The sequence below is a fragment of the Oncorhynchus keta genome, chromosome 14, assembly GCF_023373465.1.
Source record: "Oncorhynchus keta strain PuntledgeMale-10-30-2019 chromosome 14, Oket_V2, whole genome shotgun sequence".
Lineage (NCBI taxonomy): Eukaryota > Metazoa > Chordata > Actinopteri > Salmoniformes > Salmonidae > Oncorhynchus > Oncorhynchus keta.
Genome location: NC_068434.1, coordinates 10,931,099 through 10,954,537, shown reverse-complemented (window position 1 = coordinate 10,954,537; position 23,439 = coordinate 10,931,099). Strand labels below are relative to the sequence as shown.

Genomic DNA, 23,439 nt, shown 5'->3' with positions numbered 1-23,439 from the left:
TTTTAAAACACCTACTCATTCAATAGTTTATCTTTATTTTTTAAAACTATTTTCTACATTGTAGAATAATAGTGAAAACATAAACTATGAAATAACACATATGGAATCATGTATTTTTTAAAAGTAGCCACCCTTTGCCTCGATGACAGCTTTGCACACTCTCGGAATTCTCTCAACCAGGTTCACAAGGAATGCTTTTCCAACAGTCTTGAAGGAGTTCCCACATTTGCTGAGCACTTGTTAGCTGCTTTTCCTTCACTCTGCGGTCCAACTCATCCCAAACCATCTCAGTTGGATTGAGGTCAGGTGATTGTGGAAGGCAGGTCATCTGATGCAGCACCATCACTCTCCTGCTGGGTCAAATAGCCCTGACACAGCCTGGAGGTGTTTTGGGTCATTGTCCCGGGAAAATATTTATTATTTGAAGAATCTCAAATGTAAAATATATTTTGATTTGTTTAACACTTTTGGTTACGTCATGATTCCATGTGTTATTTCATAGTTTTGATGTCTTTACTATTACTCTACAATTTAGAAAATAGTTTAAAAAAATTAAGAAAAACCCTTGAATGAGTAGGTGTGTCCAAACTTTTCACTGGTACTGTGTATATATACTGCTATACATAATTTTAATAGCAGTCTGTTATAACTCTAAAGAGGAGTATGAACTTATTTTTATAAGAAACAACGTGTTGGAAATCCCAAATTGTTTGCATAGTCAACTTACACACAGCTCTGACACACACACACTTACCCCACCAGACATGCCACCAGGGGTCTTTTCACAGTCCCCAAATCCAGAACAAATTCAAGAAAGCGTACAGTACTATATAGAGCCCTTATTGCATGGAACTTCCTTCCATCTCATATTGCTCAAATAAACATTATATCTAGTTTCAAAAAACAGGTAAAGCAACACTTCACCACAACGCCTTTCCCCTATTGGAGCTGTTCTTGTCTAATGATGTTCTGTATTATATCATGTTTTGTGTGGACCCCAGGAAGAGTAGCTGCTGCTTTTGCAACAACTAATGGAGATCCTAATAAAATACCAAATTAGGCTGTTTGACAGGGTTTGAATCCTAAGCAACCTGCCTCCACATAGTTTGAAGTACAATACCAACATAGCTACTGTAGTAGGTCAAAGTTGTGTGCTGGAAAACCTTGGTAGAGCATGGATGGAATAGGCATCGTGGTGCTCATGACTTTCTTTTCTTTTTCGGCTTCAGACCAATGCCTATTGTCACTGAGTTTTTTGTTTTTAATTTCCGTAGTTTTCACACCGAAAAGTGATTACGCAACATTATTAATACAACATAATACAGCACAGCAATAAAAGTTAAGTAAAAGTACACAATAATGACAAATGGCAACAGAAATAATGTAGTTATTTGTATTTTAGTTAATATTAACAGCTGATTTTCCAGAGGGAAGCAAAAGAACCAGAAACCCATTTAAGCCAATATGGAGTAAACTGGGAAAATATTCCCTGACCTCTAAGACAATCAAGAAAACTCCTGGAAAATACACACATAATCAACATATGAACTATTTACATGAAAATGTACCTTATAGTTTACTGAAAAAAGGCCTAGTACTTCATTACCTGTAAACAAAGGTGAGTTATCACGAAATATAAAAAGTACAACCAAATGTACATTCATCAGATGTAGTCAACTTTGTAACTACAATTCAGCAATGGCCACAATTGCTCTCGACAAGCTACAGGTTTATGCAGGCTTTTTTGTTCAAGCCCAGTTCATGGTCTCGATGAACAGTTGAGGCCTGGATGAACAGCTGAGGCCTGGATGAACAGCTGAGGCCTGGATGAACAGCTGAGGTCTGGATGAACAGCTGAGGTCTGGATGAACAGCTAAGGTCTGGGTGAACAGCTGAGGTCTGGATGAACAGCTGAGGACTGGAAGAACAGCTGAGGCCTGGATGAACAGCTGAGGACTGGAAGAACAGCTGAGGTCTAGATGAACAGCTGAGGACTGGATGAACAGCTGCGGTCTGGATGAACAGCTGAGGCCTGGATGAACAGCTGAGGCCTGGATGAACAGTTGAGGCCTGGATGAACAGCTGAGGCCTGGATGAACAGTTGAGGCCTGGATGAACAGCTGAGGCCTGGATGAACAGCTGAGGCCTGGATGAACAGCTGAGGTCTGGATGAACAGCTGAGATTTCGATGAACAGCTGAGATCTCGATGAACAGCTGAGGTCTCGATGAACAGCTGAGGTCCGGATGAACAGCTGAGGTCTGGATGAACAGCTGAGGCCTGGATGAACAGCTGAGATCTCGATGAACAGCTGAGGCCTGGATGAACAGCTGAGATCTCGATGAACAGCTGAGGCCTGGATGAACAGCTGAGATCTCGACGAACAGCTGAGGCCTGGATGAACAGCTGAGATCTCGATGAACAGCTGAGGTCCGGATGAACAGCTGAGGCCTGGATGAACAGCTGAGATCTCGATGAACAGCTGAGGCCTGGATGAACAGCTGAGGTCTCGATGAACAGCTGAGGCCTGGATGAACAGCTGAGGCCTGGATGAACAGCTGAGGCCTGGATGAACAGCTGAGGCCTGGATGAACAGCTGAGATCTCGATGAACAGCTGAGATCCCGATGAACAGCTGAGTGGTAGAATCAGGTGTGGTAGCACTGAGTTTGAACAGAAAAGCGTGAATAACGCTGTGGATCATCAAGAGCAATTTTGATAACTTCTGATACAAACACTGCTACAAATGACAAACTGTTGAGAGACGCCCGTTGAGAAACGCCTGTAAAATACAGTCGTTGGACAAGCGCTAAATAATTATAGACATTTTTACAAATCTGAAACTGGATAGGTGTTCTAAATTCTTGAATACAAAACTTCAGCTACAAATGTCCTAAGTAATGCTGTACACAGCTGTCCAATTCCAGTAAAAGAATTGTCTTCATTAATAAATGGCAGTAAACAGTAAATATGAAAACAGGTGGGAGTACTCGCAGATTTGGAACAGAACATTTATTTTAACTATTGATAGTGTGCGAAGTACCATGAGCGTGCATTTGAATTGGCATAAGTTGTTTGTCAGTTCCACATGGGCCAGCTTGCATTTCTCTGTGACAGGCGCACGCCCTCAATCCGTCACTCTGACATATAGCACAGTGTCCCTGGGCAGTACTGCATCTCACGGATGAGAGCAACGACCTCTTTCTTCCTTGAGGGTCTGAGAGCTGGTCTCTCCTTCGTTCTAGGAAGATGCCCACAGTAAAACACACCACCACACTCACTGACACTTGGATGCCACTCCATGAACCCAAAGGTTATTTTCATAAATACAAAATAAGCACTGTGTGTCAAAACTACAAACTAAAGAGAATGGTCAAAATGTACCCTCCTTCAGTTCCGAAGGCAGTGACACTGACCATTAAACTACGACACTTGTTATAAACATGTCAACTTGTCAACACACTATTTAACTGGACAATCTGGTGATGACAGAAATCTTCAGTTGCACAGTTTTTGTTGTTAATTCACTCAGTACTGATTGAATGTTTATTTATCTTGTTTGGTTAAAAATAAATGGTCTGAAACAGTTGATGTGTTGACAACAATCTCCTTTACGGTGCATTCGGAAAGTATCCAGACCGCTTGACTTTTTCCACATTTTGTTACGTTACAGTCTTATTCTAAAATGGATTAAATGAAACCTTTTCCTCATCAATCTACACACAATACCCCATAATGACAAAGTGACAACAAGGTTTTAGAAGTTTTAGCAAATGTATATAAAACATACAGAATACAGAAATAACTTATTCACATAAGTATTCAAACCCTTTGCTATGAGACTCGAAATTGAGCTCAGGTGCATCCTGTTTCCATTGAGCATCCTTGAGATGTTTCTATAACTTGATTGGAGTCTACCTGTGGTAAATTCAATTGATTGGACATGATTTGGAAAGGCACACACCTGTCTATATAAGGTCCCACAGTTGACAGTGTATGTCAGAGCAAAAACCAAGCCATGAGGTCGAAGGCATTGTCCGTGGAGCTCCAAGACGGGATTGTGTCGAGGCACAGATCTTGAGAAGGGTACAAAAACATGTATTCAACATTGAAGATCCCCAAGAACACAGTGGCCTCTGTCATCCTTAAATGGATGAAGTTTGGAACCACCAAGACTCATCCTAGAGCTGGCCGCCCGGCCAAACTGAGCAATCAGGGGAGAACGTACTTGGTCAGTGAGGTGACCAACAACCCAATTGTCACTCTGACAGAGCTCCAGAGTTCCTCTGTGGAGATGGGAGAACCTTCCAGAGGACAGTCATCTCTGCAGCACTCCTCCAAATCAGGCCTTTATGGTAGAGTGGCCAGATGAAAGCCACTCCTCATGAAAAGGCACATGACAGCTGCTTGGAGTTTGCCAAAAGACACCTAAAGACTCTCAGACCACACCATGAGAAACAAGATTCTCTGGTCTGATGAAACCAAGATTGAACTTATTGGTCTGAATGCCAAGCGTCACATCTGGAGGAAACCTGGCACCATCCCTATGGTGAAGCGTGGTGGTGGTGGCAGCATCATGCTGTGGGGATGTTTTTCAGCGTCAGGGACTGGGAGACTAGTCAGGATCAAAGGAAAGATGAGTGGAGCAAGAGGAAAACCTGCTCCAGAGCGCTCAGGACCTCAGACTGGGGCGAAGATTCACATTCCAACAGGACAACAACCGTAAGCACACAGCCAGGACAATGCAGGAGTGGCTTTGAGACAAGTCTCTGAATGTCCTTGAGTGGCCCAGCAAGAGCCCGGACTTGAACCTGATTGAACGTCTCTGGAGATACCTGAAAATAGCTGTGCAGTGACTCTCCCCATCCAACCTGACAGGTTTTGAGAGGCTCTGCAGAGAAAAATGAGAGAATCTCCCCAAATACAGGTCTGTCAAGCTTGTAGCGTCATACCCAAGAAGACTCAAGTCTATAATCACTGCCAAAGGTGCTTCAACAAAGTACTGAGTAATGGGACTGAATACTTATGTAAATGGGATATTTCAGTTCTTTATTTTTATTACATTAGGAAAAACGGCAAAAGAATGTCTGTTTCTGCATTGTCATTATGGGGTATTGTATGTAAATTGATGAAGGAAAAAAACTATATAATCAATTTAAGAATAAGACTGTAGAGTAACAAAATGTGGAAAAAGTCGAGGGGTCTGAATACTTTCCGAATGCACTGAATACAGTTAGGCCATTTATAGAGTTAGTTCTAACCAAGTTAGCAAGCATGGCATTGTATTTGGACTGCACACAGGTTCAGTTGCACAAGCAAGCAATGATGCTACTAATGTGGATGGCAAATTCAATTTTTTTTTGAAGACACTGAAAAGTAACTTGACACTTTTGATCAGTCAGCGCAAATTTGGATTATAATGACGGAGTAGCTAACATTAGATTAGCAATTGTTTAGTTATTTTTAATTATTTAACCTTTATTTAACCAGGTAAAACCCATTGAGGTTAAAAATCTCTTTTGCGAGGGCGACCTGGCAAGAAGGCAAAACAGGGAAATAGCAGCGTGTCCATAAAACATTTCAGAAAAATACAGACACACAAAAGACAAAGTGTCACAAGTTAAAGATACAATTGAAGATAAGAAACAACTGCAGTTGTCACGAACATTGTTGTCAATCAGAGTCTTAAAAACAGACAAGGACACTAACTCCCCTAACTTTAAAATATTCTGAAATTCCAGGATGGGAGAAGGATTGTTTCCCCATCTCAGTTCTAGCCTTAGGAACAGACAAGGACAGCAGCGACTGAAAGACAACTGTATTGAGTGACTAATCTGATCAGCAAAGAACAGAGATACAAAGGGAGTTGTCCCATCAATGTTTTGTACACATTAATGTGTACCAGTGCTTTAGTCTCCTGGTGGAGAGAGAGGGTCTATTGCAACATAGCATCCAGATCACAGTGATGGGTCAGTGATCTAGCATTAGTAATAGATCTTAAAGCACCATTATTAACTGTGTCCAGAGTTTGAGGTACTTGAGGCCTGCATATAGACAATATCACCATAATCCAGCACTGATTTATTTTTTAAAGTGCTTTGAACAAGATATTTTCTGACTAACATTGAAAAGTAAGATTTGTTCCTGAAACCCAAACCCAATAGAAATCCAATTCAACTTCAGTTTCTTGGTCAAGTTATCAATATGCTGTTTAAAATTAATCTTTTCATCTAACCAAATCCCAAGATACTTATAGGACGTCATCCTATCAATTTGCTGGCCTTTTATAGTTCAAATCTGCACGTGACTCCGTCTGTTTACTTTCAGGGAAGAGAAAACCATAATCTTTGTTTTCCTTTCATTAAAGCACACGTTTCAATTGGAAAATGCTGCCTTTGAATAACATCAAAGGCCAACTGAAACAATGCCCATTGCATGATGTATTATAAATTAGCAGCGTGGCAGATTCCCAAAGTTTGGTGTTGACTATGAACTTTACTTAGCTAGGTAGCTAGCTAGCTATGCTTTGTGGAAGAAGGTAGGCCGTAAGTTATTGTTGAGTCGCTATACACAAATATTCCACATGAAGGCGGTATTTAAATCATGGAACATTTTCTACTGCAACGTGACCCTAATGAACTACCGTCCATGCATGCATTATAACATTAGTACTCACACACAACTACTTAATGTTTCTAAATTATTTCTTTATTTAGACAAAGGGTACTGCTATGGGATCCCCTATGGATCCTAACTATGCTAATTTGTATGTGGGTTACATGGAGAAACAGTCCATTCTCAATCGTCTCAAAAATATTTTCCTGCCTAATGTTATTATTTGGAGTTGGTACATGAATGATATTTTTGTTCTGTGGAGGGGTGATGCAAAACAGCTCCAGGCGTTCCATGCTTTTACTAACTCTTGTTCTGAGCACCTGAGATTTACTATGCAATCTGACACACGTCAAATCAGTTTCCTTGATCTTCTGATCTTGTGTTAGGATAATGTTCTATGCACTGATCTTTACAGGAAATCTACTGATTGTAACAGTTTGTTGAGGGCTGATAGCTGTCGCCCACATTCCTTTGAAGAACAGTTTGCCCTACAGCCAATTCTGTCGAATCGAAGGAATTTGCATTCAAGTAGAGGGGGTACACAGATGGTCATATTAATACTGCCATTGATCAAATCCAAAACAAATTGAGACATGATGTCTTTTCAAGGACAGTCGCGCAAAAAGAAGCATATTGTGTTCTTACTTCCCCCAATTAAAAGTGCTCTGAACAAATTAAGGGAATCGTTCACAAACATTGGCACATTCTAAGATCCGATGACAGTGTCGGCAATGCATTTTCGGACCCTCCCTTGGTCGTATTCTTGCGGCGCAGAAGCTTACAGATGGTAGGCAATTAAGGTCACAGTTATGAAAACGTAGGACACTAAAGAGGCCTTTCTACTGACTCTGAAAAACACCAAAAGAAACATGCCAAGGGTCCCTGCTCATCTGCGTGAACGTTGCCTTAGGCATTCTGCAAGGAGGCATGAGGACTGCAGATATGGCCAGGGCAATACATTTCAAATGTCCTTACTGTGAGATGCCTAAGACAGAGCTAGCTAGCCGCAAGTAATACTCTTAAAACTCAACTGCTAACCACCCTGTTAAAAAACCTGGTATGTTGTTTTCGGTAAAAGACGGATAGCGCACGACGAGAAGCTGGGAGTGCATTAAATCAGAAATCCATATAAAGATGGGCCCTTATTCAATACAATTGCTCATCATGTGTGGCTGGGATGATTCAAAAACTTTGTTGTTATTGTTGTTGTGTAAGGATGTAATACAATGTGAGGGCCTACATTTGGACATCCACTCAACAAGCACTTGTTGAGCTTGAGGTGGCTAAAATCTTTTCACATGATCACCCCATCCCTTAATACATCCCCTACTCTCTGATTAATGGGTCACTATAAGTCTTAAATCTCCAGGGACATTTTTATTATATATATATATATATATTTAAAAAATGTATAAATTTATAAAATGTGTATTATAGGTGCGACAATAGCTGTTGGTTGAAGCTAACTGTTAAATTGAAATCGCCCTACCATGATATCTAAGCCAAAATGACACCAAACTCTATGAAAATTTGGCAGATCAACTTGAATGGAGGTACACAACACATGAAAACAGTCTGTCAACGATCCTCATCCACAGTAAAATGTCACCACTCCTACCCGCAGACTGCCCCCTTTCTTTTATAGAGTGCATCAAATCAAACTTTATTTGTCACATGCTCCGAATACAATGTGTAAACCTTACCGTGAAATGCTTACTTACAAGCCCTTTTAACCAACAGTGCAGTCCAAGAAGAGTTATGAAAAAATATTTACCAAATAAAGTAAAGTTTTTAAAAAAAGATTAAAAAGTAACACAATAAAATAACAATAACGAGGCTATTATACAGGGGGTACCAGTACCGAGTCAGTGTGGAGGCTATATACAGGGGGTACCGGTACCGAGTCAGTGTGGAGGCTATATACAGGGGCTACCAGTACCGAGTCAGTGTGGAGGCTATATACAGGGGGTACCGGTACCGAGTCAGTGTGGAGGCTATATACAGGGGGTACCGGTACCGAGTCAGTGTGGAGGCTATATACAGGGGGTACCGGTACCGAGTCAGTGTGGAGGCTATATACAGGGGGTACCGGTACCGAGTCAGTGTGGAGGCTATATACAGGGGGTACCGGTACCGAGTCAGTGTGGAGGCTATATACAGGGGCTACCGGTGAGGTGGAGGCTATATACAGGGGGTACCGGTACCGAGTCAGTGTGGAGGCTATATACAGGGGGTACCGGTACCGAGTCAGTGTGGAGGCTATATACAGGGGGTACCGGTACCGAGTCAGTGTGGAGGCTATATACAGGGGCTACCAGTACCGAGTCAGTGTGGAGGCTATATACAGGGGGTACCGGTACCGAGTCAGTGTGGAGGCTATATACAGGGGGTACCGGTACCGAGTCAGTGTGGAGGCTATATACAGGGGGTACCGGTACCGAGTCAGTGTGCGGGGTACAGGTTAGTCGAGGTAATATATACATGTAGGTAAGGGTGAAGTGACTATGCATGGATAATGAACAGATTAGCAGCAGTGTATACATACGTGACTGTGTTCTGACTTAATGAATGCATGCAGAACCATGTATGGAACAATTGTTCGAAGAGGCCATTTAATCTGGAGGAGAGCTGAAATATAAAAGCTTTCGGGTATTACCTTCTACCTTGGGACCTGACCTAATTTCAGAAATCAATTAACATCAATAAAATAATAGACAAGACCAGGTGGAAGAGGTAGGTCGGCAATACTCTTTCTGGATCAGGGCATAATCTTATCATGCATGACCAACTTTTCTTGACCAAATGCACTAACATGCATATATCCAGTGGTGGAAAAAGTACCCAATTGTCACACCTGAGTAAAAGTAAATATACTTTAATAGCTAATCACTAAAGTGAAAGTCACCCAGTAAAATAGTACTTGAGTAAGTCTAAAAGTATTTAGTTTTAAATATACTTAAGTTTGAAAAGGAAATGTTAGTGCTAAAATATATTTAAGTATCAAAAGTAAAAGTATAAATCGTTTCACATTCCTTATATTAAGCAAACCAAACAGCACGATTTTCATGATTTGAACATTTTACGAATAGCCAGGGACACACTCCAACACTCAGAAATATTTTACAAACGAAGCATTTGTGTTTAGTGAGTCCGCCAAGATCAGAAGTAGTAGGGATGACCAGGGATGTTCTCTGTTTAGTCAGTCCGCCAAGATCAGAAGTAGTAGGGATGACCAGGGATGTTCTCTGTTTAGTCAGTCTGCCAGATCAGAAGCAGTAGGGATGACCAGGGATGTTCTCTGTTTAGTCAGTCTGCCAGATCAGAAGCAGTAGGGATGACCAGGGATGTTCTCTGTTTAGTCAGTCTGCCAGATCAGAAGCAGTAGGGATGACCAGGGATGTTCTCTGTTTAGTCAGTCTGCCAGATCAGAAGCAGTAGGGATGACCAGGGATGTTCTCTGTTTAGTCAGTCTGCCAGATCAGAAGCAGTAGGGATGACCAGGGATGTTCTCTGTTTAGACAGTCTGCCAGATCAGAGACAGTAGGGATGACCAGGGATGTTCTCTGTTTAGTCAGTCTGCCAGATCAGAAACAGTAGGGATGACCAGGGATGTTCTCTGTTTAGTCAGTCTGCCAGATCAGAAGCAGTAGGGATGACCAGGGATGTTCTCTGTTTAGTCAGTCTGCCAGATCAGAAACAGTAGGGATGACCAGGGATGTTCTCTGTTTAGTCAGTCTGCCAGATCAGACACAGTAGGGATGACCAGGGATGTTCTCTGTTTAGTCAGTCTGCCAGATCAGAAGCAGTAGGGATGACCAGGGATGTTCTCTGTTTAGTCAGTCTGCCAGATCAGAAGCAGTAGGGATGACCAGGGATGTTCTCTGTTTAGTCAGTCTGCCAGATCAGAAGCAGTAGGGATGACCAGGGATGTTCTCTGTTTAGTCAGTCTGCCAGATCAGAAACAGTAGGGATGACCAGGGATGTTCTCTGTTTAGTCAGTCTGCCAGATCAGAAACAGTAGGGATGACCAGGGATGTTCTCTGTTTAGTCAGTCTGCCAGATCAGAAGCAGTAGGGATGACCAGGGATGTTCTCTGTTTAGTCAGTCTGCCAGATCAGAAGCAGGAGGGGTGACCAGGGATGTTCTCTGTTTAGTCAGTCTGCCAGATCAGAAGCAGTAGGGATGACCAGGGATGTTCTCTGTTTAGTCAGTCTGCCAGATCAGAAACAGTAGGGATGACCAGGGATGTTCTCTGTTTAGTCAGTCTGCCAGATCAGAAGCAGTAGGGATGACCAGGGATGTTCTCTGTTTAGTCAGTCTGCCAGATCAGAAGCAGTAGGGATGACCAGGGATGTTCTCTGTTTAGTCAGTCTGCCAGATCAGAAACAGTAGGGATGACCAGGGATGTTCTCTGTTTAGTCAGTTTGAATGTAGTTGAGTATTTAAAAAAATATATATTTCACCTTTATTTAACCAGATAGGCCAGTTGAGAACAAGTTCTCATTTACAACTGCGACCTGGCCAAGATAAAGCAAAGCAGTGTGACACAAACAACAACACATGGAGTTACACATGGAATAAACAAACGTACAGTCAATAACATAATAGGGGAAAAAATCTATATACAGTGTGTGCAAATGAGATGAGATTAGGGAGGTAAGGCAATAAATAGGCCATGGTGGACGAAGTAATTACAATTTAGCAATTAAACGCTGGAGTGATAGATGTGCAGAAGATGAATGTGCAAGTAGAGATACTGGGCTGCAAAGGAGCAAAAAATGAATAAATAAATAACAATATGGGGATGAGGTAGTTGGATGGGCTATTTACAGATGGGCTATGTACAGATGCAGTGATCTGAGAGCTGCTCTGACAGCTGATGCTTAAAGTTAGTGAGGGAGATATGAGTCTCCAGCTTCAGTGATCTGGTTTGGCGACGAATATGAAGCGAGGGCCAGCCAACGAGAGCATACAGGTCACAGTGGTGGGTAGTATATGGGGCTTTAGTTACTTAAAGTACAGCTACTCCCTTAAACTACTTAAACAGTACTTTAAAGCATTTTTACTTAAGTGCTGTACCCCACTGCTTCTAACAGGCAATAGTAGCAATGGCTACCAGACCTGGGTTCAACTACTATTTACTGTATTTAAGTAAGTATTTAGACAACGTTTGTTTGAAAATACTAGTAGTTAAATGTTGGAATGTATTTACAACTACTTCAAGTACTAATACATACTATTATACATGAACGTAAATACATACTGTTAGACATAAACATAAATACATACTGTACATCATGTTAGACATAAACCTACACATGTATTTGAACCCAGGTCTGAAATGTATAGGGGATGTTTTTTTTGTGTGTTTTTTTGTACTGACTGTAACTTGTTTTGTACATAATGTTTCCGCCATCGTTTCCTTTGACCAAAAAGCGATCACTAACGTCAATTTGGACAAAGTTTTCTACTTCAATGAGGCGGCAGCACAGGACACACTGCTCACTCCGGACCAGGCCCTGATCCCCGACACTCGGAAGAGAAAGAGACTGTGACATAAAGGCTGACATGCGGGTTGATTAAACTACAGCGACGAGTAAATAATCCACCTCTACCGTCTGTTCTATTGGCGAACGTACAATCTCTGGAGAACAAAATGGACGAGCTCCGTTTGAGACAATCCTATCAACAGGACCTGAAGAACTGCAATATCCTATGTTTCTCTGAAACTTGGCTGAGCAGGGACTGAAGCTGTTTTTTTCTATGCATTAGCAGGACAGAACGGCAGTGTCGGGTCAATGGGGGTGGTACATGTCTCTCTGTTAACAACAGCTAGTGCACAATCTCTAATATTAAATCTTGAGGTCTGCTCGCCTGAGTTAGAATGCCTCGTGATAAGCAGTAGACTATACTATTTACCAAGAGAATTTTAATCTATAGTATATTTTTCGTAACTGTCATCACAAACCGATGATGGCACTCAATGAGCTGTATAGGGCCATAAGCAAACAAGAAAATGCTTTACTGAAACTGAAATCCGTTTTACCTTATTTCTACCAGCATGTCACCTGTGCAACTAGCGGTGAAACAACTCTAGATCACATTTACTCCACACACAGAGAGGCATACAAAGCTCTCCCTCACCCTCCATTTGGCAAATCTGACCAAAACTCTATCCTCCTGATTCCTGCTTACAAGCAAAAACTCAGACAGGAAGTACCAGTGACGCACTCAATAGGGAAGTGGTCCAGTGAAGTGGATGCTAAGCAACAGGACTTTCGCTAGTCTGCAATATGTTCCAGGACTCATCCCATGGTATTTAGGAGTTTACCACGTCAGTCACTAGCTTCATCAATAAGCGCATCAACAATGTAATCCTTGACAGTGACCGTACATACATACCCCAAACAGAAGCCATGGATTACAGTCAACATCCGCATTGAGCTAAAGGTTAGAGCTGCCCGCTTCCAAGGAGGGGGACACAAATCCAGACGCTTATAAAAGAATCCTGCTACGCCTTCCTGACAAACCATCAAACAGGCAAAGCGTCAATACAGGACTAAGATCAAATCTTACTACACAAGCTCTGATGCACGGATTACAATGGGAAACCCAGCCACCAGCTGCCTAGGGACGCAAGCCTACTGTACCAGATATACTAAATGTATTCCATGCTCGATTCGAGAAAACAAAACTGAACCATGGGTGAGAGCACCAGCTGCTCCGGACGACTATGTGATCATGCTCTCCGTAGCCGATGTAAGTCCTTTAAACAGGTTGACATTCACAAGGCCACAGGGCCAGACTAATTACCAGGACGCATACTCAGAGCATGCGTTGACCAGCGAGCAAGTGTCTTCACTGATATGTTCAACCTCTCCCTGACCCAGTCTGTAATACCTACATGTTTCAGCAGACAACCATAGTCCCCGTGCCCGAGAACACCATGGTAACCTGTCTAAATGATTATATTATTATTATACTTTGAAAGGCTGGTCATGGCTCACATCAAGACCATCATCCCAGACGCCCTAGACCCACGTCAATTCACATACTGCCCCAACAGACACTATCTCTATTGCACTCCACTCTGCACGACAGTGGTAGTCTGATCACAGACGACGATGAAACAGCCTATATGGTGGAAGTCTGAGACCTGGCAGTGTGGTGCCAGGACAACAACCTATGTCTCAATGTCAGCAAGACAAAGGAGTTGGATCGTGGACTACAGGAAACAGAGGGCCGAGCACGCCCCCATTCACATCAATGAGACCGTAGGGGAGAGCTTTAAGTTTCTTGGTGGCCACATCCTTAAGGACCTATGGTCCAAACACACCAACACAGTCATGAAGAGGGCTCCTCTTCCGGGAGGCTGAAAAGATGTGGCAAAGGCCTTCAGATCCTCTAAAAGTTCTACAGCTGCATCATTGAGAGCATCTTGACTGGCTGCATCACCGCTTGATATGGCAACTGCTTGGCTTCCGGCCGCAAGGCGCTACAGAGGGTTGTGCCTACGGCCCAGTACATCAGTATGGTCCTTCTGTAGCTCAGTTGGTAGAGCATGGCGCTTGTAACGCCAGGGTAGTGGGTTTGATCCCCGGGACCACCCATACGTAGAATGTATGCACACATGACTGTAAGTCGCTTTGGATAAAAGCGTCTGCTAAATGGCATATATTATTATTATTATTATCACTGGGGCCAATCTATCTGCCATCCAGGACCTTTACACCAGGCGGTGTCAGAGAAAGGCCTTTTTTGACTCATCACATATGCTGCTGCTACTGTTTACTATCTGTGACTTTATACCTAGTTATATGTACACACAGTATATCTAATGATGCTATAAATCTAAAATGAGTCTAGACAACCTCTTTTTTGTTGTTGTCCCAAAACAATTGGTTCGATTGACACCTGAGTGTAATGAATTAATAAATTACACTAATAAGGTGTTTAATGACAACTTGAATAATTGATCAAGTCTGAACATGATTGATGAGACTAGTTATAAGAACATGCCAAAGACTTATAATTCTGGCAATACAAGACAATGACAAGTTGACTACACATTACAAAATGTCCCTGTACATGTACAGTAACATACTGGTAAACAGAGTTGCCAGCTACAGTGTAATTTTGTTTTATAGCAGGGGTACTTTACTATGTTATACAGCAGGGGTATTTTACTGTGTTTTATAGCAGGGGTACTTTACTATGTTTTACAGCAGGGGTACTTTACTATGTTTTACAGCAGGGGTACTTTACTGTGTTTTATAGCAGGGGTACTTTACTGTGTTTTATAGCAGGGGTACTTTACTATGTTATACAGCAGGGGTACTTTACTATGTTTTACAGCAGGGGTACTTTACTGTGTTTTATAGCAGGGGTACTTTACTGTGTTTTATAGCAGGGGTACTTTACTATATTTTACAGCAGGGGTACTTTACTATGTTTTACAGCAGGGTACTTAACTATGTTTTATAGCAGGGGTACTTTACTGTGTTTCATAGCAGGGGTACTTTACTGTTTTACAGCAGGGGTACTTTACTATGTTTTACAGCAGGGGTACTTTACTATGTTATACAGCAGGGGTACTTTACTATGTTTTATAGCAGGGGTACTTTACTGTGTTTTATAGCAGGGGTACTTTACTGTGTTTTATAGCAGGGTACTTTACTGTTTTACAGCAGGGGTACTTTACTATGTTTTACAGCAGGGGTACTTTACTATGTTTTATAGCAGGGGTACTTTACTATGTTATACAGCAGGGGTACTTTACTATGTTATACAGCAGGGGTACTTTACTATGTTTTATAGCAGGGGTACTTTACTGTGTTTTATAGCAGGGGTACTTTACTATGTTATACAGCAGGGGTACTTTACTATGTTTTACAGCAGGGGTACTTTACTATGTTTTACAGCAGGGGTACTTTACTATGTTTTATAGCAGGGGTACTTTACTATGTTATACAGCAGGGGTACTTTACTATGTTTTACAGCAGGGGTACTTTACTATGTTTTATAGCAGGGGTACTTTACTATGTTATACAGCAGGGGTACTTTACTATGTTTTACAGCAGGGGTACTTTACTATGTTTTACAGCAGGGGTAAGTTGCTATGTTATACAGCAGGGGTACTTTACTATGTTTTACAGCAGGGGTACTTTGCTATGTTTTATAGCAGGGGTACTTTACTGTGTTTCATAGCAGGGTACTTTACTGTTTTACAGCAGGGGTACTTTACTATGTTTTACAGCAGGGTACTTTACTATGTTATACAGCAGGGGTACTTTACTATGTTTTATAGCAGGGGTACTTTACTGTGTTTTATAGCAGGGTACTTTACTGTGTTTTATAGCAGGGGTACTTTACTGTTTTACAGCAGGGGTACTTTACTATGTTTTACAGCAGGGGTTTTACTATGTTTTATAGCAGGGGTACTTTACTATGTTATACAGCAGGGGTACTTTACTATGTTATACAGCAGGGGTACTTTACTATGTTTTACAGCAGGGGTTTTACTATGTTTTATAGCAGGGTACTTTACTATGTTATACAGCAGGGGTACTTTACTATGTTTTATAGCAGGGGTACTTTACTATGTTTTACAGCAGGGGTACTTTACTATGTTTTATAGCAGGGGTACTTTACTATGTTATACAGCAGGGGTACTTTACTGTGTTTTATAGCAGGGGTACTTTACTATATTTTACAGCAGGGGTACTTTACTATATTTTACAGCAGGGGTACTTTACTATGTTTTATAGCAGGGGTACTTTACTATGTTATACAGCAGGGGTACTTTACTATGTTATACAGCAGGGGTACTTTACTATGTTTTATAGCAGGGGTACTTTACTATGTTATACAGCAGGGGTACTTTACTGTGTTTTACAGCAAGAAAACCAGTCCTGTGCTATGCAATGCAGAATATGACTTTGCTCTATAAAGAAAACATAAACTTGGACAAAGTGTAAACCATAAATATGGTTAGGCATGCTGTTTTTTTACCCTTAAAATATGTGTTGGGCAGGGAACAAAATGTAAGCCTATTCCCTCTAAAGTCCAGCAATGCAATTTTAAAAATATCCAAGTAACTTACGACAAAATCAAATGCAATAGTCATGTTTATGCCCCGGGATGCTTTTTTCCTCCTTTTTCAGGAACTGTTAACTGTTAACTGGACCTCATCTCTCCTCAGTGAGTTAATGTTGCGTTGTGCATTTTTGGACTTTAAATTCATGATATACAGTATACCCATTGGTTCTTGAAGAATGTAACTTATAAATGCCTCATCTGCTTAGTTCAACTGTCATACCTCCTCTCCAAACATGGTAAAAAGAACTATAGTTTTGATATCATGGATGGTCAGTCCTTGCATCCATAGTTCTGTCTATGAATCTGAGAGTGGTTACATTTCTCCAGCCCTATCCCTCAGGTTTTTACCAAAACAGAGGCGTGGTGCCGCATCGTTCTTGTTTGAACTGCAGATTGCCTCTTTAAGCTTCCATAAATGGAGCACAGAGAGCAGCTGTGGCTACAGGCTAATGGAGTGCACAAACAACTGCATTTCAGTCAGCAGCCAGAGCTTATCGTGCTGAATTTTCTTTATTTAGGTCCTGTCCCCAGGAGTAGAATTCAAATAGATTTTCTAAATTCGGCATCATATGGAAAATCATTAGACAGCACATCACACTGCACGCACCATTATCTTGCACTACCTGTTGCATACCCCATATTGCAATGTTCATTCAGTCCCTTCCATTCCTTGAAAATGACCACATTTGGCTCCCATCCTCTCACTTTGGTAACATCAATAGAAATGACCAAGACCACTGAGGCCAAATCAATTCTAACTAACAGAGAAGGAAGTAAATATCACACAATGTTGACAAACAATACCACCTGGAAATGTAAATTAACTTTTGAAAGAGCTCCAAATAATATTTCATTGAATTTGATAGACCAACAAAAAAAAAAAAAGACCACAGCATTGTATTCTCCTCATTCACGATAGACTCTCTGAGCGACTGTAAAACTGTAACAAATCATCCCCCATCATGCTTTCCCTCAGCCAGTCACTAACCTCCAGAAAGCGAACATGACCAATGCGTTCCCAGTCACCCCCAGTGTTCCAATGATACACACGAAGAAGGCCACGATGTAGTGGACATGGTCTGGGACGTCCACCTTCTTGAAGAAGCTGTGCTGGACTTGATGCTGCTCCTCCATGTTGCTCGCCTGGCCCTGGACCATAGGGGTACCAGCATCTGTCCAGTCCGCTCCAACGTTCCCCAGCTCCCTCTCGCTGGCTCTAGTCGCACTCTCTCTCTCCCTCTCTCAAACTCCCCCCTCTATTTTTCTGTATCTCTCTCTCTCACACACACAACCACTCTTTGTCTCCATCTGTCTCTCTATCTCAGTCCCTTCACTCTTTCTCATCTCTCTCTCTCTCTCTCTCTCTCTCTCTCTCTCTCTCTCTCTCTCTCTCTCTCTCTCTCTCTCTCTCTCTCTCTCTCTCTCTCTCTCTCTCTCTCTCTCTCTCTCTCTCTCTCTCTCTCTCTCTCTCTCTCTCTCTGTCTTTCTCTCTCTCTCTCTCTCTCTCTCTCTGTCTCTCTCTCTCTCAAGCCACCTCACGCAAAGCAGATTCAGTCCCATCACTGTGTGCGATTATGTCAGACCCATAATGTCATCCACCAGCTACAGGCAGCAGGCAGGCAGCAGTTGCCCGGACACAGACAGGCAACAACCCTAACCCTAGCCCAACAACCCTGACCCTAGCCCAACAACCCTGACCCTAGCCCAACAACCCTGACCCTAGCCCAACAACCCTGACCCTAGCCCAACAACCCTGACCCTAGCCCAACAACCCTGACCCTAGCCCAACAACCCTGACCCTAGCCCAACAACCCTGACCCTAGCCCAACAACCCTGACCCTAGCCCAACAACCCTGACCCTAGCCCAACAACCCTGACCCTAGCCCAACAACCCTGACCCTAGCCCAACAACCCTGACCCTAGCCCAACAACCCTGACCCTAGCCCAACAACCCTGACCCTAGCCCAACAACCCTGACCCTAGCCCAACAACCCTGACCCTAGCCCAACAACCCTGACCCTAGCCCAACAACCCTGACCCTAGCCCAACAACCCTGACCCTAGCCCAACAACCCTAACCCGAGCCCAACGACCCTGACCCTAGCCCAACAACCCTGACCCTAGCCCAACAACCCTAACCCGAGCCCAACGACCCTAGCCCAATGACCCTAACCGTAGCCCAACAACCCTAACCCGAGCCCAATGACCCTAACCCTAGTCTAACAACCCTAGCCCAATGACCCTAACCGTAGCCCAACAACCCTAACCGTAGCCTAATAACCCTAGCCCAATGCCCATAATGCTTGCCCAATGCCCCTAACCCTAGCCCAATGACCCTAACCCTAGCCCAATGACCCTAACCCTAGCCCAATGACCCTAACCCTAGCCCAACCACCCTGGCCCAATGACCCTAACCCTAGCCCAACCACCCTAGCCCAATGACCTTAACCCTAGCCCAACCACCCTAGCCCAAAGACCCTAAGCCTATCTAGATCTGGCATTCTCATTGAAAGTCAATATTTTGGGTTATGGAAAATGTATTTCACAGCAGTTTCGATTGTACATACATTTCTTATTTCAAATATTCTTATTTGTTTTGTCACATTAACTGAAATTAGGCAAACCGTTTGAATTTGAGCAATCAGGAAATGTGGGTGCAATTTCTGCATAGTGCACCTTTTAATATACACTATATATACACAAGTATGTGGACACCCCTTCAAATGAGTTGCTGTTTGGGACCGATGTGTCCTGAAGCGTGTTAAAATCGTCTGTTCTTGGTTGCAACACTCACTAGCGACTTCCAAAGAGACCCATGACCTTAACCCCATCGAACACCTTTGGGAAGAATCCGACTGTGAACCAGGCCTAATCACCCAACATCAGTGCCCAACCTCACTAATGCTCTTGTGGCTGAATAGAAGCAAGTCCTCGCAGCAATGTTCCAACATCTAGTGGAAAGCCTTCCCAGAAGAGTGGCAGCTGTTCATAGCACCAAAGGAGGGACCAACTCCATATTAATGCCCATGATTTTGGAATGAGATGTTTGCTGAGCAGGAGTCCACATACTTTTGGTAATATAGTGTATCTGAATATAGTTACTTAAAATGTGATTTTGTAGTCATTACTCAAACCGATAGTCACAGTGACCCTGAAGGTCTGTATCACAACCAGCTGTGATTGGGAGTCCCATAGGGCAGGGCACAATTGACCCAGCATAGTCCGCGTTTGGTCCGTGTAGGCATCATTGTAAATAAGAATGTGTTGTTAACTGACATGCCTAGTTAAAGGTTAAAAAAACATGTTTTGAAATATATTAAAAGAGATTTGGTTCCCAAACTGGGGTCGCAGCCCCATATTATAATACCTTACACATCTAAATGAAAATGATTCCAATCTAAAATATCTAATTCAACCAGAGAGCGCCCTTAGATCATGGGGATAATGCCCTACTCCGACCATTGCACTTGAATCATTCCCACCGTGAATGGCTAGTCCTGCTACGTTATGAAACCACACACTACTGCAGAGACTTTGATATTACCCGACACAATTGATATGGTGAAAACAATGTGAAGGTGGAGGCACAGAAACTCCTATAAATACCATTGTCAGATAACACTGTTATACAAAGAATGTATGCTATTGTTAGCAATCAAGATGAAACTGACTGAACGACTCAAAAACTCCCCGGTTTATGCTCTCCAAACGGACGTTAGCTGTGAGGGCCGAGATGCCCATGCATTGACTTTTGTTCGCGATACATGTCGGGGGATGCTATTCACGAGGACCTATTTTTCTGTCTCACGATTCCCGAGCATGAAACGGCACAGGGGATGTTCAATGTGCTGTGTGGCCACATTGACGATAAACTGAGTCCATGAGATCGAATGGTGGGTTTTTGCACAGATGGGGCTCCATCTATGGTGGGACAGCGGTCAAGCCTCTGCACTCTAGTTATGAATGAGTCTCCCTCTGCTATATGGACGCATTGTATGATAGATAGCAATTGGCGGAAAAAGAGCTGAGCACAGAACTCGGAGATATACTGCAGCTGCGCGCACGCCTTTTCGCAAAACTATGTGGAGATATGCATGCAGAGAAAATACAAAAACATTCTACAGATGAGTGACCGAATCAGTGTATTCAGAGGGAAGAATTCTAATTGGAGAGTCTTTCAAACGCAGAAAACAGCATCACTGTGTGTCCCACGCGGGTGTTGACTGCTCACCTCCAACGCTTGGAAGAGCACTTTGGGACATACTTCACAATCCGTTTGACTGTGATCCTGTCTCAGTTGACATGCCGGTAAGTGGAATCGAACAGCTGATCGAGCTGTCATTTGACCAAATGCATTCACGGGTCACTGCGGAATTTTGCATTAAATGCCGCGTTCAAAACAACTGGGAATTCGGAACTGGGAACTCTGAAATCAATACAATACAAGGCGTTTTATTGACATGGCAAACATATGTTAACATTGCCAAAGCAAATGAAGTAGATAATATGCAAAAGTGAAATAAAAAATGAAAATGAACATTACACTCACAGAAGTTCCAAAAGAATAAAGACATTACAAATGTCATATTATATATATATATACAGTGTTGTAACGATGTGCAAATGGTTAAAGTACACAAGGGAAAATAAATAAGCATAAATATGGGTTGTATTTACAATGGTGTTTGTTCTTCACTGGCTGCCCTTTTCTTGTGGCAACAGGTGACAAATAGTGATGCTGTGATGGCACACTGTGGAATTTCACCCAGTAGATATGGGAGTTTATCAAAATTGGGTTTGTTTTCGAATTCTATTAGGATCTGAGTAATCTGAGGGAAATATGTGTCTCTAATATGGTCACACAAGTGGCAGGAGTTTAGGAAGTGCAGCTCAGATTCCACCTCATTTTGTGGGCAGTGTCCCCATAGCCTGTCTTCTCTTGAGAGTCAGGTCTACCTATGGTGGCCTTTCTCAATAGCAAGACTATGCTCACTAAGTCTGTACATAGTCAAAGCTTTCCTTAAGTTTGGGTCAGTCACTGGTCAGGTTTTCTGCCACTGTGTACTCTCTGTTAAGGGCCAAATAGCATTCTAGTTTCCTCAGTTTTTTTGTTAATTCTTTCCAATGTGTCAAGAAATTATCTTTTTGTTTTCTCCTGATTTGGTTGAGTCTAATTGTGTTGCTGTCCTGGGACTCTGTGGGGTCTGTTTGTGTTTGTGAACAGAGCCCCAGGACCAGCTTGCTTAGGGGACTTTTCTCCAGGTTCATCTCTCTGTAGGTGATGGATTTGTTATGGAAGGTTTGGGAATCGCTTCCTTTTAGGTGGTTGTAAAATTTAACCGCTCTTTACTGGATTTTGATAATTGGCAGGTATTGGCCTAATTCTGCTCTGCATGCATTATTTGGTGCTTTACGTTGCACACTGAGGATATTTTTGCAGAATTCTGCATGCATTGTCTCAATTTGGTGTTTGTCCCATTTTGTGAAGCCTTGGTTGGTGAGCGGACCCCAGACCTCACAACCATATAGGGAAATGGGTTCTATAACTTTTCAAGTATTTTTAGCCAGATCCTAATTAGTATGTCAAATGTTATGTTCCTTTTGATGGCATAGAAGGCCCTCCTTGCCTTGTCTCTCAGATAGTTAAAAGTTTTGTGGAAGTTACCTGTGGCACTGATGTTTAGGCCGAGGTATTTGTTGTCCTGGCAATTGGACCTTTTTTGGAACAAAATTATTTTTGTCTTCCTGAGCTTTACTGTCAGGGCCCAGGCCTGACAGAATCTGTGAAGAAGAAGATGCTGCTGTAGGCCCTCCTTGGTTGGGGACAGAAGCACCAGATCATCAACAAACAGTAGACATTTGACTTCAGATTCTAGTAGGGTGAGGCCGGGTGCCGCAGATTGTTCTAGTGCCCTCGCCAATTCGTTGATATATACATTGAAGAGGGTGAGGCTTAATCTGCATCCCTGTCTCATCCCATGGCCCTGTGGGAAGAAATATGTGTGTTTGTTGCCAATTTTAACTGCACACATGTTGTTTGTGTACATGGATTTTATAATGTTGAATGTTTTTCGCCCAACACCACTTTCCATCAATTTGTATAGCAGACCCTCATGCCAAATTGTGTCGAAGGCTTTTTTGAAATCAACAAAGCATGAGAAGACTTTGCCTTTGTTTTGGCTTGTTTGTCAATTAGGGTGTGCAGGGTGAATATGTGGTCTGACGTACGATAATTTGGTAAAAAGCCAATTTGACATTTGCTCAGTACATTGTTTTCACTGACAAAATCTACGTGTCTGCTGTTAATGATAATGCAGAGGATTTTCCCAAGGTTTCTGTTGACACATCCCATGGTAGTTAAATTGGGGTAAAGTTTGTCTCCACTTTTGTGGATTAGGGTGATCAGTCCTTGGTTCCAAATATTGTGGACGATGTCAGAGCTGATGATGATGTTAAAGAGTTTAAGCATAGCCAATTGGAATTTGTTGTCTGTATATTTTATAATTTCATGGGGATACCATCAACACCACAGGCCTTTTTGGTTTTGGAGGGTTTTATTTTGTCCTGTCGTTCATTCAAATCAAATCAAATCCAATCAAATGTATTTATATAGCCCTTCGTACATCAGCTGATATCTCAAAGTGCTGTACAGAAACCCAGCCTAAAACCCCAAACGGCAAGCAATGCAGGTGTAGAAGCACGGTGGCTAGGAAAAACTCCCTAGAAAGG

General features: G+C 42.4%; 1 protein-coding gene across 2 annotated transcripts in view; it reads right to left on the bottom strand.

Annotated features, from left to right (window-relative positions):
- Positions 1-21,052, bottom strand: part of opn4xb (opsin 4xb) — a 37,235-nt gene extending 16,183 nt beyond the window's left edge. The window contains exon 1 of one of the 2 annotated variants that reach the window (XM_035787382.2): positions 20,942-21,052. Coding sequence is in view for 1 of the 2 variants with exons in the window: in XM_035787381.2 (XP_035643274.1) it covers positions 17,700-17,869 (170 nt within the window). In the remaining variant the exon portion in view is untranslated. Of the gene's footprint in view, positions 1-17,699; positions 17,959-20,941 lie in introns of those variants that run through there. The other variant, XM_035787381.2, reaches the window with a different exon arrangement.
- Between the last annotated feature and the right edge of the window lie 2,387 nt (positions 21,053-23,439).